The sequence below is a fragment of the Lygodium microphyllum genome, chromosome 22 (assembly GCF_053477565.2).
Source record: "Lygodium microphyllum isolate KBCC chromosome 22, Lygodium_microphyllum_v1.1.10, whole genome shotgun sequence".
NCBI classification, from domain to species: Eukaryota; Viridiplantae; Streptophyta; class Polypodiopsida; order Schizaeales; family Lygodiaceae; genus Lygodium; species Lygodium microphyllum.
Window position 1 is genome coordinate 39652196 of NC_141156.1, and position 18236 is coordinate 39670431.

An 18236-nucleotide genomic window follows, 5' to 3' on the forward strand; every position below is an offset into this window, starting at 1 on the left:
TCTCCTATGCCCATGATGTCGAGAAAGAATTCCAATCTATTGCCTAGATGCTTCACAATCAATAATCCAATAGGCCCCATCATCTCAACAACAATCACAATCCAAAAAGACATTTTATTTCTTATCACCCACACACATTTCCTTCTAATAGCTCTTTAAATTTTCAACCATGAAGTAGCAATATACAAAGGTATCCAAACAACAATTCAAATAAATGTAAAGCCTCAAACTACAAATCTTAATGTTCAAAATAAAAAGGCCAAATTTTTTTGTCATTGTTGTGGAAAATTTGGACACTATCGAGTGGATTATCGAGTTCCATTACCACCCAACAACCACCAAAATACCATTCAATTGCATAACATCGAAGTGGGACTTGACTACACTTGTGACTAGACTATTGACTCATTACAACAAGAAGTATCAACTTACAAAAAAAATCAATAACACCTATTTCTTCACATACTTTATTGAAAATGAAAGATTCTATGCATGATTTAGATGTGACTATCTTGTATGATGATTATAGTTCTCATGACTTTATTTCTTTGGAAAAAGTTAGTTAGGAGGTTGCAACTAGAAGCTAGTCCTTCATTATACACGGTTCAAGCAATATTGCAAGGCATTAAGTACAATGGTACAAGGAAAATTAAGGGATTTGAAATTTCTATGAAAAAATATAAAGATGATTTCTTAGTTACACCTCTTCGATCATCAGATATTATCCTTGTATGCCTTTCAAACATCAATTTAATCTTGACATTGATTATCATACTCACACAATAACTTCTAAATTCCAAGGCCAATTTATTTATTTGACCAGTGACCCTGATATTGAACCATTTTCACTCATTAGTTATATACAGGCTAAGTGAGCACTTAGAAATCAACACAAGGCATTCATGATGTTTGTGACTAAAGTGGAAAATTTTGACTCTTCTGCATTGTCACCACAAAGCAAAAATTTCTAGATTCATATAAACATTGTTTTGCATATGATTATCTACTTGAGTTGCCACCATCACGAGGAGAATTAGATCACAAAATTGAATTGTATCCTAGTGTTACTTCACTGCACAAAGCTCCATATAGACATCGTCCTTTGCATCAAAATGAAATTTAAAGGCAAGTGACTAAATTATTGGATAAAGGTTTAATTTGTCCTATTTTTAATCCTTTTGATGTGTCTATCTTGTTGGTTGAAAAGAAGAATAAAACATACAGCATGTGCATGTATTATCAAGTCTTAAATTCATTGTTTAAAATCAATATCCAATCCCTAGAGTTGATGATCTACTTGAAAAACCTAAAGGAGCTAAAAATTTTAGTAAAATATTTAATCGGCATATCATTAAAATCACATAAATTTAGTTGGTGTATTTAAGACTACATTTAGGACACAATTTGGTCACTTTGAATTTATTGTTATGCATTTTGGTCTTACTAATGCACTAGCTACGTTTGCTCAAATTATAAATAGAGTTTTGTTTGGATTATCAAGGCATTGTCATTGTTTTCTTTGATTATATATTTATTTTCAATAAAGCAGAAGAGGAACATAAGAGACACCTTTGCATTGTGTTTGATTTACTACACAAAAATCACTTGTATACTAATCTTGATAAAAGTTTGTTCTTTCAACATTAGATTGAATACTTGCATCATATAGTTTCTATTGATGGTATCACTGTTGATCCTAAGAAAATCGAAACCATTAAAGATTGGCCTAATCCTAAGAGTACGCATGAATTTTGATCTCCCCTAAGATTAGCAAGGTTTTATAGAAATTTTCTAGGAAATTTTTCTGCATTTGCCTTTGACCATGTAGCTGTGCAAGAATATTGTTTTTTCATTGGGACCCTAGTCAACAAAAATCTTTTGATACTTTTGAAATATTTTAGTTTCTTGATTTCTCCCCTTTCTTTGTAGTTGTCTCACTAATACTAGCCATTCAAGCATAAGTGTTCTCTTAATGTAGAATGATCATCCTATTGCTTATGAAAGTCGTAAGTTAAAACCCCCTGAACAAAACTACATCACATACAATAAATAATTATTAGTTGTAGTTCATGCTTTGGATATTTGGAAACATTATTTAATGGATTTTGAAGTTCTAATAAAAAAATATTATCAACAAGCCATAAAACGTTTATTGAATCAAATTTGAATTTCTAACCAACACATTAAATGGGCTTCCTTCATTCAAAAATTTCATCCTATGATGCAATATCAACCAAGTTATATTAATGTTGTAGATGCATTAAGTCGTGGGCCACACAAAATTGTTACATCACATCATCTACTTAGATGTGATAAAATCAAAAGTGTATATCTAAATCACATTTCAACTATTGAAATTCAAATCTTTCCTATGCATGTTTTAGATCTAGTTTTCTCTTTTATTTGGCAAAGATTCCAAAATATTAACACTGTTGTCCTTGATAATTATTTTTATGTGAATATATTTTTATATTATCAAAGAAACATGTGTGTTACTCTACCTTTTAGGCATGTTGCTATGGCTAAATGCATCAATCTGCATATATGGGACACATAGATATCCAGTCTATAATAGCAGCATGCAAAGTGTATTTTTATTGGCCTACTATAAAGCATAACATAGCAAAGTTTGTGTTTGAATGCATTATATGCCAAGAATCAAGTGTCACCATGGGAAAATGTATGGTTTGCCTATGTATTTATCACTTCCTAATGGCCCATGAGAGAAATTTTCTATGGACTTAATCACGGGTCTTCCTATTATATCCTCTCATCATGATATAATTTTGATGCGAGTGTTGATAGACTTATTAAACATGCCTATTTTATTCCCCGTAAAAAGACTATGTTTGCTCCACAAGCTACTAAGTTGTTCATTTATACCATATTTTCTCATCATGGGTTCCTCTTAAGGTTATCCTATCTTATCATGATGGCTGAATTCGCAATCATTTTTGGGTAGCTTTCATTAAAAATGTAGGTTCTAAGATGGATTTTACTTCAACTTTTCATCTTGAGGTACTAATAGAGCTCCTTTCAAAGTAGTTTATGGAAAGATACTACCTATCCCAATGGCCACCATTGCTAGTGATGTTCTAGCCTACTGACTCTTTGACCATTGACCATGAAAAAATTTTAGAAGACATCACTAAAAAGATTAAGCAAGCCCAATTGAGGTACACATCCAAGTTAATAAAAGATGCAAGGCTATAATATTTCAAGAAAATGATTCAACTTCGTTAAGAATTGAAAAGAGGAGGCTTCAATCCATTGAAAAGCATTTGAAAATTAAGTTAGCATCAAGATACTACGTCCCATTCAAAATTGTTCACAAAATTAATGAAAGTCTATTTAGATTAGGCATACCTCCTCACCACTAACAAATACATAATTGTTTTCACAATAGGCTATTAAAATCATTCAAGGAATACCTCCAATTATTCCTATTGTTGATGATCCACCTTTATTAGAGGCCAATGCAAAAATTTTAGTTCTTGAAAAACTCCTTGACCATGACCAAACTACCACTCGAACAAGACATTAATACCATAGGTATTGAGTTAAGTATAGAAATCATTTTGTGGAAGAATCACAATGATACAAAAATCAACACTAACTCTGCAATATGATAATCTAATTTCTATGGAAGAATGTGTGTTGATTTCTATATCCATAGTGATTCTTCCACAGAATGATTTCTATACATGACTCAATACCTATGGTATTGATTTCTTGTTTGAGTGGTAGATAGGATTGCTTCAAGAACTAAACTCTTAGTATCGGCCTCTGACAAAGGTGGATCATCAACAATAGGAATAACTAGAGGTTTTCCCTAAATGGTTTTAACATACTAATATGAAAATAATAATGTAACTATTAGAGAGGAGGAATACCCAATCTAAATGCATTGTCATTAATTTTGTGAACAACTTTGAATGGGCCATAATATCCCGATGCTAACTTAATTTTCAGATGCTTGTCAATGGATTGAAGCTTTTTCTTTTCAATTCTTAACCAAACTAAATAATTTTCTTGAAATTCAGTAGTCTTGCATTTTCTATTAACTATGGCTCTATACCTCAATTGTGCTTGCTTAATCTTTTCCATGATGTCCTCTAAAATTTTTCTATGGTCAATGGCCAAAGAGTCAAAAGATGGAACATCACTAGCAATGGTGGTCATTGGGATAAGCAATATCTTTCCATAAACTACTTCAAAAGGAGCTCTAACAGTTGCATAGTGTGGGGCATTTTGTAAGCAAATCAAAGGATAAGTAGATGTTAGTCCCAATTACTAGGCCGATCGATTACATAGGATCTAAGAGGGCCAAGAATCATACTTTGGTCACTTCAATCTGACCATTAGTCTTAAATGAAAAGTTAAAGTAAATTCCATCTTAAAACCTAAAATTTTAAAGAGAGCTACTTAAAAATGATTGCAAATTTAGCCATCACAATAAGATATAAGATAACCTTAGGAAACCCATGATGAGGAAATATGGTATGAATAAACAACTTGGCAACCTACGGAGCAAACAAAGTCTTTTTACACGGAATAAAATAGGCATGTTTACTAAATCTATCAACATTGGTCCAAATCATATCATGATGAGAGGATATTATAGGAAGACCAGTTATAAATTCCATAGAAATTTTCTCCCATGGACCATTAGAAAGTGATAAAGTGCATAAGCAAACCATACGCTTTTCCATGGTGACACTTGATTCGTTGGCATACAATGCATTCACACACAAACTTTGTTATGTCATGCTTCATAGTAGGCCAATAAAAATACTCTTTGCATGCAACTATTGTAGATCAGATACCTCTATGTCACATATATACATGCTGATGCGTTTGGTCATAGCAACGTCTAAAAGGAAGAGTAACACACATCTTTCTTTAATAATATATAAATCAATTCACATAAGAATACTTATCAAGGATAGCAATATCCATACTTTGGAATCTTTGCCAAATAACAAATAAATCTAGATCTAAAATATACATAAGAATCATAGTTATCAAAGATTCAAATTTCAATAGTTGAAATGTGATTTAGGTACACACTCTTGATTTTATCAAATCTAAGCAGATGATGTGATGCAACACTTTCGTGTGGCCTATGGCTCAATGCATCTGCAACAACATTAATATGACCTAGCTAATATTGGATTATAGAGTGAAATTTTTGAATGAAGAAAGCATGCTTAATGTGTTGGTTAGAAATTCAAATTTGATTCAGTAAATGTATTCCGCCCTATTGATGATTAGTTTTTATGAGAAATTCAAATACTATTAAATAATGTTTCCCAATATCCAAAGCATGAACTATTTTAACTTATGACTTTCACAAGCAATAGGATGATCATTCTACATTAAGCATGTGTCTATGCCTAAACACTGGCATCAATGAGATGACAATAAACAAAGGCTGGGAGAATTCAAGCAACCGAAATATAAGTGCATGGATCAAAACGTATTTCAAAAGTATCAAAATATTTTTGCTAACTAGTGCCCTAACAAAAAAACAATATTCTTGCATAGCAACATGATTAAAGGCAACAAAAGATCAAAATTCATGCACACTCTTAGGATTAGGCCGATATTTAATTGTCTCAATTTTCTTAGGATCAACTATGATACCCTCAATAGAACCTATATGACCCAAGTATTCAATTTTATGTTGAAAGAACAAACTTTTATCAAGATTAGCATACAAGTGATTCTTGTGCATTAAATCAAACATAATGCAAAGATGTCTCTTATGTTTCTCTTCTAATTACTTAAAATAAGTATATAATTTAAAAAAATGACAAAGCCTTGATAATCCAAAAAAAATCTATTCATCATTCGAGCAAACGTAGTTGGTGCATTAGTAAGGAAAAAATGAATAGCAATAAATTCATAGTGACTAAATTGTGTCCTAAATGTAGTCTTAAATACATTAGTTGAATCTAGACAAAATTTTGTGATATCCTTATTTAAGATTTATTTTGCTAGAAAATTTATCTCCTTTAGGTTTATCAAGTAGATCATCAACTCTAGGGATTGAATATCAATTTTTAACAATGACTTTAAGGCTTGATAATCAATGTACATGCTATATGTTTTATTCTTCTTTTCAACCAACAAGACAAGTACACCAAAAGGAGAAGAAATATGACAAATTAAACCTTTATCCAATAATTTAGTCACTTGCCTTTGATTTTTTTAAATGCAAAGGGCCATGTCTATATGGAGCTTTGTACAATGCAGTAACATCAAGACACAATTCAATTTTGTGATCTATTTCTCCTCATGATAATGGCAACTTAGGTGGGTAATAATCCGTGTAAAACAATGTTTATATCAATCTAGAAATTTTTGCTTCGTGGATGACAATGTAGAAGAGTCAAACTTTTCTACTTTAGTCACAAAAATCATGCATGCCTTTTGTTGATTTCTAAGTGCTCGCTTAGCCTATGTATAACTAATGAGTTAAAATAGTTCAATCTCAAGTTCGCTAGTCAAATAAATAAATTGGCCTCAGAATTCAGGAGTTATTGTGTGAGTATGGTATTTGATGTCAAGATTAAATTTATGTCTGAAAGGTATACCAAGGATAATATTTTATGATTGAAGAGGTGCAACTAAGAAATCATGTTTTTCTTTATATTTTTTAATAGAAATTTCTAATCCCTTAATTTTCCTTGTACCATTGTACCTAATGCCTTGAAATGTTGATTTAACCTTGTGTAATGAAGGACTAGTTTCTAATTGCAACCTCTTAAACAATTTTTGCCGAAGAAACAAAGTCATGATGAGAACTACAATCATTATGCAGGATAGTCACATGTGATCGTACACAAAACCTTTCATTTTCAATAAATTATGTAAAGAAATAGAAATACCTAATTTCAGTATTTTGGTCATTGTTGGGTGATAATGAAACTTTGCAATCCACTTGATAGTGTCCAAAATTTCCACAACAATGACAAACAAATTTGACATTTTTATTTTGAACATTAAGGTTTGTAGTTTGATGCTTTACATTGTTATTCGAATAGTTGTTTGGATACATTTTCATATTATCAGTTCCAGGTTGGATTTTGGAAGACCTATTAGAACAAAAAAGAGTTAGGGCAATAAGAAACAAAATGTCTTTTTGGGTTGCGATTGTTATTGAGATTATGGGGTGTACTGGATTATTGATTGTGAAGCATCTAGGAAATAGATTGGAATTCTTTCTCGGCATCATGGGCATGGGAAGATAGCTTCATATGACGAGAGGTGGATTAAATAGAATTCATTATATCTTGGATGCCAGATCGAAGACCATCTTCCTATTTGCATTGTAGCGTGCTCTCAGGGACCTCAAGCATATGCAACAACAAAAGTCTTTGCCAAGATCTTTCAATGTAGATTGAAACATTATCACCTTCTTGCCAAGATACATTAGACCAATTACACCTCACTTGAAGCTAAAACTAGGACAGAAGAAAAGATTCTTTAACTTTTTTCTAAAAGCATCTCATATCCTCGAATGGTTGGTGATATGGCATAGGACGTTCCACCAAAGCAAAGCTTTATCCGTCAAATAATTGGTTGCACACTTGTTTTTATCATTCTCAAGAAAAGCTTCTTCGTTGAAGTAATTGTCAAACCGGCTCAACCAAGACAAAACATTTTTTCCATCTTTCTTAAGTATTGGTCGACTACTGTAGGTAGGCAACCACTCATGGCTTTGAAATTAAAGCTTTAGTTTTTAAAGCTTAGAAGCTTTAAGCTTCTATTAAGCTTAACATTCGATGACCTGGTCGACACATATAATAATAGTGGTCATCCTTTGTGTAGGCATGGACAAGGAGGCAGATTTCGATGATTGAAAGGTAGGGAATGGGTAGAGCAACACAACCAGATGAGCATTGGAAGATCTTCCTCTCTCTCGGTCTTGAAGAAAACCACTAGTGGACATGGTTTTGTTAGTCTACGTGTGTTTGTTAAAAGAAAAGAAAGGGAAAAAGACTTAATAGTAAACCTCTAATGAGTCTTTTTCAACCTTGGTACCTTTATACCTTGGAAAACACCCTCCCAAGCTTAGGCAAAGAAAAGCCAAGGTGTCTTCCGTCCATCAGCTTTTCTGGTGATGCTTGATGTGAACGAGGATGTAGACTTTGAAATGGATGGGTGTCTTTCTTCTTGATGTTGACACGCAAAACAATTATATGCTTTGATATTAATGTTACTTGCCTTCATCATATCATAAATAATTATTGAGAATAAAATAAGAAGTGAACAAATAGCATGAGAGAAGAAAACACCAAAAGCTTGTATGGCACAAGAATGGGTATAATCTCCCCCCATACATGGGTGAGCACCTCCCTCATGCATGTATTATAATATTAGGATAAGCTTTTGTACCTAAAATACATTGAAAGCATCCTTTTTTGTGTTTCTTACTTTTTCTCACCTTGCACTACTTGCTTTTGTGCAAATAAATCAAAACACACTCTATTCTACTAGCTTTATAAAAATATTATTTTGTATTCTCTAATAAATACATCAAAATAAATCTATTATGCATGTGCACACACAAAGTCCTTGTGCTAGTAGACACATGTAGAATAGTGCTTTCCATAATATTTTTCCACTCTATAGAGCACATAAATTTCACACATTAAATTACACACTCCAAAATAATAATTCCACTTAACTCTAGCTAATTATCTACTCATTACAATACAATACATATTAGTATCCTTCCATCTTTCTTCCATGCATAATGCGACCAGCACCGTACATACACGTTCGCATTATAAGTCATACATATGTAGCAAATAGATAAAAGTCATAATAAAATAAATCAGTAAATAAAAAGTCCATAACAGTTGTACTATCATGCACATCTCGATGAAGGCACAACTATTCACCCTTGAGCATCCTCCATATACCTTACTTAAACACCAGGCATAAAGTCCATCATGCAAGAAAGTACCTACAATTTGGAAGTAATGTTAATTGATCCATCCTAAAGTCAGAAATAGTCAATTAAGACAGTAAAATTTTGCCTAAAAGCCATGTCACTTGTTGTGACTTGATATTCTACTATGTCAAGATTGTGTGCTTTTTTATGTCCAACGAATCCTTGTTATATAATCCTCTGGTGTATTTTTTATGATGTATGTGCTTTTAGCATGTCTAGAACCCTCGCATTCTGTCACGTGCCTGCCTAACAATTCCTTGGCATCACATTTTAGTGGTTCATCAGGGAACTATCCTAGATGGCTTTGCCCGACACACACGAGAATGCACGCGGTCTATTGTCTAGGTTTCCCAAAGTCCACCCCGTAATAGAAGATACAAGCCATCCCCACGAGGATCAACCTGCAAGCTCAAGGTCCTAATTTGACAACTGAGGTCTCTATACATCAGCTAGCTCCATCGGAGGTGTCCCACAAGGCTGCTCGTTCGATTAGAGCAATCGTAGTTACCCTTTGTTCATGGAGTGCAACACTTTTTTCAAGTAACTAGTTAGGATTCAGGGAACCCTAATGGAGTTCTAGCACAGCCACCATACCTTTCCCCTAAGATAACTTCTGATCAGGGTTTTAAGACTTGACCCTAAGTAAGTCAACGTTCGGCTCTACCTAATTTTTCCTAACTAACATTTTGTTTAATCTCTTGAGAGAAACTCCCACCTTACCGGGACCACCCATCTGTAGGACAAATCCGTCAGGGATCTCACCCACCCGCTTCCCACAAATGATTTTCTTTAGTTTTCTAATTACCTATCACATTAAGTTATGACATATAAAAGCAGCTTCATTAATTAACTCGTTATCACAGGTTCCTTCGCATAATTTTAGGGCACAACACAAAGAAAGAAAATAGTCTTTTGGCAAAATATATTTCGCAAAGTTATTTACAATGATTTTTCCCTTCTGCCTACGTAGAAGTAAACCTCTGTTCATTGGAAAATCCCTTCTATCTGCGCCGCAGAAGAAAAGAAACCCTCCAAGATTTATGTCCCTTCACTAGTACCAAGGACTCCAGGATCCCATCTTGATTCATGTGAGGGTCAGTTAATTCCTAGGAGTTATCGAGAGATTTACGGCTAGAGCCCCCCTGGCACTCCCGCCTCTCCTTCTACCTAATGTATTCCTCACCGAGCGACCTCTCGCTGTCGGGGCCAGTCCAAAGCTCCTCACAGCAGTACAAAACAATCCCCCTTGGAGTAGGGTTCTGCATCTAGCCGTGGGGGAGGCATAGCGCGATCTTTCATTTTATTATCCTAATTATATATTTACAATCAGATCTAACTATTGCAAGCACAATCAATCTTTAATGTGCAACCATCAATGTGTGCACAAATAAAAAGGAAATAGCATCGTGTTTTTATCATAGGAAGCAACCCCACCCAAATCTAGGGTTTCTCTTTTAAGGTCCCATCTTATTCTTAGGGTTTCACTTCCTGCTTGTATCTATTTTTCAAAATCCGCAAGTTATTTCACGAATCTAATTAATTATGAGAAGTCTATTTTATCCTTATGAAAATTTTGATATTTTCACCCTAAAACATATATGGGCATTTATGCCTATGACAGGCAATTCATCCGCTACCCTATCCTAACCCGCACTAGCAGGATTCCAAATGCTTTTCCAAGCATATTTAGACTTTAGAATTTGTGTCGATAAATTCTTATCAATGTCCAACAAGTCCTACGAACTTTCGATATTTATTTAATTTTTTGATATTGATAGTTTCAGGGTTCTCTAGTATTTCATAGTTATTTTCACTTCAACATTCTCGATATTTAAGGTTAGGTTTTCTCGTTGATTCATACATGGGTCAACTCATGGTATTGACGTTCTTGCTAATATAATCATTAATATTAATATTACGTGTGTTTTTAGTAAGAAAATATTTTTTATTTTATTTTACCTATATTCTATGGTTTAATCGATGATGTCTGACCATTTGCTAAACTTTCAATGTTGTCTAGAAAGATCAATTTTCATTTAGTTATATTCTAAGTGCAATGCTAATTGTTTTCTTGAATATTTTATTCTAGGAAATGTAAAAATCATAAAGTATAATTTTTCTTTCATCTTTCAAATATCAAATTATATTTTCACACACCTAATTTGTGGCATCTATTATATATTTTTCTATGTAATTTTTCATTGATTTAATTCATTGATTATTTCATGATATTATCTAAATGGTTTTTCATAAATTATTATAAAATTCATATGCGTCTATTTATCATTAGCAAAAGAAAATAGAGATAGTCACTTTCAAAAAAATGTATAAAATATTCCCTTCCCTAACAACATCTACCTTTTTTTAAAAAATATCACATGCATCTTTAATTAAATAACAATAAATATTACGAAATAAACCATAATTAAAATATTTTCTTACTGATATGCATATAATCCTTTTCTAAGTGAAAGAGTTTTTTCACTAAAATAATTACTTAGGTTATTTGCCTAAGCGGCAATTCATATGCATTTTCATTAAAATGTGTTTAACACCATATTGGGGAAAATGGAAATTTTCAATAAGTTTAGGACACGGTCAAATCTTTGCATTTGTCATAACTTGAATACTATAACTCCAAATCGAGCACTCTATAGCTCAATAGATTCCATTTTTCAAGCGCTTTCCAACGATAGGTCACATCATATGATTTTGAGAAACTTATGTGCATATTATCTGGGTGCCACCTTTTTAGTATTCAAAAAAAGGGAATTGGGAGATTCCTAAACTCACTTATATTGCATTGTTTATAATCTTTTAAAGCCAAATAAAGTGATAAGCTTATAAAATATTAAATTTTTCCAAACCGACGAGATATTCTCTCTCTCAGGTTTGTTGTGACGGTTTGTTGTGACAGGGGTCTTGCCAATTTTGGCCACATTCCTTGCTTTCCTCGCTCCAAATGTGCTTTTTGAATTTCTGCGACCTCGCGGAGCATTCGAATGTCAGGAAAAATTGATATGGTAGATCATGGAGAGTTGGTGGTCATCCAAAAAAATTTCACCTGCATTTCGCCTAGGGATATGATCGTATGGGACGAAGGCGTAGCAGGGGGTAGAGAAAATAAAAATGAGGTAGAAGTTTAGCAAGAGGGGATCAAAATGACTTCTGCCCCTGACATTTGAGAAGGCGTATCTCTCTCCCACTCTCACTCTCCAATTTTCACAATGTGATAGCCTATGAATCTATGTGTGTGTGTGTGTGTGTGTGTGTGTGTGTGTGTGTGTGTGTGTGTGTGTGTGAAATGGGAGATATTTCTCTCTTTTAAGGCTCAAAGCTTCAATGGATAAGAGAAGTAAAGAAATTTTGCCAGCATCAGGAGGTTTTCATTCTTGCTTTTTTTGTGAAGGAGAGGGGATATATTTATAGGCATGAGGGGGGATTATATAGTCAACTGATTCATTTGAATTAAGAATTGATTCATTTGGCTGCTTATCAAGAGCCAATTGAGCTTTATTAAATATTCATTTTGATTGTTTACATGTTGGATGGTGGCATGGGGATGATTATTTAATGCTTTCTCTCTCTCCAAGCGTAAAAAAGTCATATATTTTGGCCTGTTTTTTCAAGAACGTTTTTTTTCTCTTCAAAACGATGACTTCTTGTGGTTTTTGGCCTAGTTACTTCACAACTTATCTAGTATATAAAGTCATGTCATGCTCTTTCTTACACATTCTTCATCTATTAATTGAGACATTTGCGAATTGTCTTGCGCTTACAAAATCAATGTGATCCTCGACGCACTAAATAGAATCGAGAATGCCAAATCAAATATAATGTGGAAAAATTTATATGATCAAGTTGTCGTAATACTATTTATGAGGTGTCTTCTCATGTCGAATTGCAGAATTAATTTAATATGAGACTCGATATCAAGAAATTTACATGCGGTCACTTATGTGACAGCTCGACGAGTAATTTTTAAAACACCTCAAGTCTGAATTCATTTCTTGATATGAAGCGTTGTGGCAGGAATATTACACATTCCTTAAACATATGCGTAAAAATTGCAATCGATATAAGCCAACTTAGGTGTACATTCTTTGAGCCAATGCTTGGCTTCATAAAGTTCAATATGTTTGTTGAAATTTTTGTGCTACATATGCAAAATGTTGGTACTACACAATGATCATTCTATGCTATTGAGATTCGGTGCATACATAGACTCAAGCATTCCATATCCTCAACCCCCATTGGGTAGTATATACTTGGAGTAATTTGTTTTTAAAAATGACATCTTTGATCCACGTGGTTGTATACTCCTCAAAAAGCAATCTACCAATTTTGATACAGTAATGCTTAAAAAAACTTGTAAAACTCTTAACATTTTTCTATTCATAACAATCAAAAGGATATACTTTTGTAAATGAAATTGCTTATCCTCAATGTGTTGCAAAGACTTAATATTTACATCGTTTCACTGAATAGTTACAACCAATGCAATATGTTTTGTTTTTACATGAACATGTGTTTTACCAACACCTTTATTATGAGAAGAGAATCAACATTTCTTTGTCTAAGAGCTGATTCTCTCAGGCATTTATACCCAAGATGAGCAATGGTATGTATCAATGATCGAATTTCCTTCCTTATCTTTTCTAGAACGTACTCCTATCCAAAGAATGTTGATTCTTCTCTCGTGCATTATAATCTAGGCAATAGATATAAAGAAGTATGCGTTAAACCCTAAACAATAAGCCTTTTAAGTTCAACCAGTAATCACTAATATACCATACAAATCAACTATAGCATTAAGTGATGTTCACACTTTTGTAACTAATCACAAACATCAATATCAAAATGCATATATGTATATACATTAACATAAAGTACAAATTCAATTTCAAGGTGTCACTTTGATCATACCATCTACATAAAATAGAATGGAAAGAATTCTACAAGACTACTCAAAGAATTTTGCAAAAAGAAGTTTCATTATAATGAGCAATCTATTTTTACTTGATATATTATATGTATATGTAGTATTATAAAGTAGTAGTTATGAGGATGACAATCACATGGTAAACAAATCCGAATAAGCACTTTCGATTGACATTTGAGATATTCTATGACGCACATTGTGTGTTATATGGATGATATAATACAAGAGTTACATGAATCATAGCCAAATAGCATGTAGATTCAAACGGGCATGTAGAACCAACACATCATAGGATTTATAAACCTTGGTTTCCAACAGATCCATATCATCCACCACTAAGAGATTACTTATCAAAGCAAAAAAGTCGATCGAGAGTTACGTGTTTCACCTAAACCTTGCACAATACATATATATTATAGAAACATAGCACTTCAATAGTAATCAAAGTAACTAATCATTACTATGAATTCTCGCAATAAAAAAGAAAAAAGTACACATAAGATAAAATATCTACATTACTCTCTTGATTACTATAATAAAATTGATTCTAAAATTATGACTATCAAAACCTACTGAAAATCATATGCATGAGAAAATGACTAAATTATTCAAATAATGAATCTCTCTTAACTAAAAATATCTAGTAACTACTTACATTAGCAAAGAAAAAAATAATGAATCAAATACATAAATTTTAACACCACAAAATATGGTGAATTTATATGTAAATTGAGCTATATAATATTTGCTCTACCTTGTATTAATACAAGTACAACAATTGATCTAACACTAAAACTCACATCAAATGCTATTGTAAAATAGCAAAAATGAAAAAACATAAAGAGTAAGAGTATATGAGTGAGTGAAAGAAAGAAACCAATGAATACCTATACAATCTTACCCAAATTGATCCATATGTAAGTATACATTATCAAGTTTCTTAAATGTTATGACAAATACTACTTTTCAACATTGACACGTTAACTCATTGAGAGATTTGGTTTAAACATAGCTACCTACCTTGGACCTTGAATCCATTAACATGTTTACAGCCTATCAAGCAATACAATCTTCTAGCATGTGACCATCATAATATTAATTGAAATGAAATATCCAAGATTGAACAAATCGCAAAAACATAAAAGATGTACATCTACTCCATGCACATGCCCAAGTCATAGCAAAACACTTCTTTGTTTCCAATCATAGAAAAACACTAGGTCAAAGAAAACCCCTAAAGTAAAAGATAACCCATGTGTCTTGTAAGCCAATGCTACTTAAAGTGAAACATTGTCCCGTCACAAAGTGTGAGCGTATAGACCTATTTGAGTGTCCATGTGGTGCATAAAGTACATAAGAACAAGTATCATTGTGCTTTGTCCCTCTTGTTAGATTGGAATATGGATATGAAAATACCAATTGACGAGTGTGCTAAGGCTTTTAGCTTTCTTTCCCATATAATGATCAACATTACAATATTCATGTTTTGTCATCATCATCACACCCGAAGGTACACGAGTTTTGAATATGCTGAGAATTTTAAAAAATAGCCCATTGGCTACTTTAACAGCCCGATACAATAACAGATATTTAGGCTTGGACTCCTTTCACCATATGGCAACTTTATATTTTAAGGCTCAAAACCCTAATCACATGGCATTAAGTATGCTATTACTGTCTTGTAAGACTATTCATCCTAGCCTGTAAATCAGTCTATGGGACCCACACATGCAAATTAAGAGACATTGCTTTAAGTGGAAAGGGAAGCTTCTATCCAGCCACTCCAGTAAAACTTGCATGAAAGTTGGTAGATGCTGGTAATGTAAATGAATACATACAAAGCCAGAACCCTAAATCAGCACATGCAAATCTTCCAGAAACAGTGATTGGTTCATGTCCATACAGGGGCATATCAGTGCAAGACTAAGCATATGGGGTTCTTGCACAGAGTCAAAAACCTTGCAACTAGAAATAGAGCCCACCCTGAGGACAAAATGTGCCCCAAGGGGGGACGCTACTTGAGCTTTGATTTTGCTGAGCTTTTTAGCGGTCTGGCCACTGGCCTTGCTAGATTCCGCATTTTTTGTGCATCATACTTCACCGAAAGGAAGGCACATATCACAGCAAAGAGCATGATTGGAGACATGTAAACTGGACTTTGTGTTGCAGATTTGTTGAAAACACCTTCCCTAATGAGACCCCAAACCACGAGAAGAATTCCAAACAAGCTCATCCTTCTTGGCTTTGCTAATCCAGCTAAAGCCCCTGCCACTGTAAAGTAGCTTCCTGCCAAGATCTGTCCAGCAAAGCATCAGTAACATCGCACCAATCCAGTCATACAAAACCACACTTCTGCATCTTCTAGTTGGAGAGAACAAACTGAAACATAATAAATAACAATGTCCTTTCAAAAATTAGCAAATAGCAAAGGGGGGCACTCCTCAAAGCAAACAGGACAATGATGAATCTAAAAGAAAGCTTGTTATATCCAAAACGCTAGGGGGACAGATGACCCAAAAGAAACTAAAAGCCCCGAGTGTAAATTTATGATGTAGCAGTCCAGAAGGAACTCTCAATGGATGCACAATATGCAAGGTGTCCATGCAAGTGTCCAAGATAATTTCACAAGGATTGTCTGCTAGCAACAGGACAAAAACCGTAAGATCCAATTTATTAGACTTGTATCAAGGATTCAAGTGTCAATCAGGTTCTTATGCTATCTAGAGTCAAGGTCATGCATCCACTCATCCACTACCCTCTCTTGAGTCAATGACAAGATATGGTAAGACTTGCAATGGCACTTAACTTGTGGCAAATACTGATACATAATATGACCAACCAAATATACCTACAACTAATCCTACTAAGGCCCTCATAAATGTGCTACATAAGGACAATCTCTTGTAATTGATTCAGCAGAGGGCAGTGGACCAGTAGATGCACTACCTTGCCTTCCTATATAGCACAAGAACCTGATTGACACTTGATACAAGTCTGACAAAATTGGATCTTACAGTCTTTATCCTGTTGCTACCAGACAATCTTTAATTTATTGCAATGCCTCCTGCATGGCTTATGTAGTGTGCATCCATGAAGACTTGTCCTTCTGAGAGGGAACATTATAGATTCACATCCCTTGCATTTTTGGATATACTAAGCTCTGTTTAAACTGGTCATTGTACTGTTGCTTATCAATGCTTGAGACAGCTGGAAGAGCTTGCTAGTTATCGAGCTTGCTAGTTATCTTGCTACCACAGATGAAAGCTGCTGATGGTATTCTAATCAGGACTTCTTATTGGTGTGTATGTAGTCCAGTCTTGGGCCTATCTAATAGGGTCACTTGCAATGGCATTCAAAGAACTTGTGATACATATCGATACTTCATGTGACCTACATAATACCCACATGTAATCCTAGTAAGTTTCAACAACCAAAGTCGTCAGATGCATTAGCATTTAATTGTATTGCATTAATTCCTAATTTTATTCTCCATTAACAGCTCCAAAAAGGCTTTAATTCTATTTAGTGGCGTTTCTTTCACATGGTAGGACCCATAGATAAAGTGTCTTCTCTCCAACAAGCCAAAACACTAATCGTCTCAGCTCCTACTGCCGCATCTGGGTTTCTAGCAGGCTTCCTTGTCGTCCACGACATCCTCACTGCTTCAGCTCTGTATTTGCTAGATTGGTGACTCTATCATGCAGATTGCGACCTGTCCCAACCAGTTTATACCTGCGTTTTGCTGTGTCAGAGGGCATGCAGAAGATAAATTATCAACACTCATTCTCCAGCTGCCCGAGACCTGTTACCGCCTGTTTACACCTGTGTTCTACATCATAGAGACTCCCTGACAGCTGGCAACATCATTCTTATTGTGTTTGACCAGCTTGCAGCCGTCTTAGTGCTGCATTTGGTGGACAGCTGTTCTTTGGCAGCACACATCTTTGCATTTTCTCCTCCGATGTGGCTGCTCAACAGTAGTCTTGATAGCAGCATCATTCTAGAGAGATTACATCACCTACAGCTCCTAGGGACTGTGTTTCGCTCCCTCTACTGCTGTCAATCATCATCCAATGTCTTCGTGGACATCCCCCTGCCCCAGGGACTGCATTTCACTCCCTCCATTGAGCATTCTCATACACAGGTAATGCCATCTAGTCACTAAATGCAATTATCTCCCATTATCAACTTGACTCTCCTCATTTCAACACTGGTCCTCAAGACCGGAGTAGAGCCATACATAATGGCTAACGTCATCAACAATCAACATGAGATACTTGGCCTTTCTAAGAGAGGCCGTGCCCATAGGTCCACAAAGGTCGGTGTGAA

The 18236-nt window shown here is 34.3% G+C and overlaps 1 protein-coding gene across 1 annotated transcript in view; it reads right to left on the reverse strand.

Moving 5' to 3' along the window:
- Positions 1 to 15357: 15357 nt before the first annotated feature.
- The window catches only part of LOC148017054 (tail fiber), a 31322-nt gene continuing 28443 nt past the window's right edge, over positions 15358 to 18236 (reverse strand). The window contains exon 3 of the mRNA XM_087663218.1: positions 15358 to 16203. Within this exon, the coding sequence (XP_087519344.1) occupies positions 15922 to 16203 (282 nt within the window). The 3' untranslated portion in view covers positions 15358 to 15921. The remainder of the gene's footprint in view (positions 16204 to 18236) is intronic.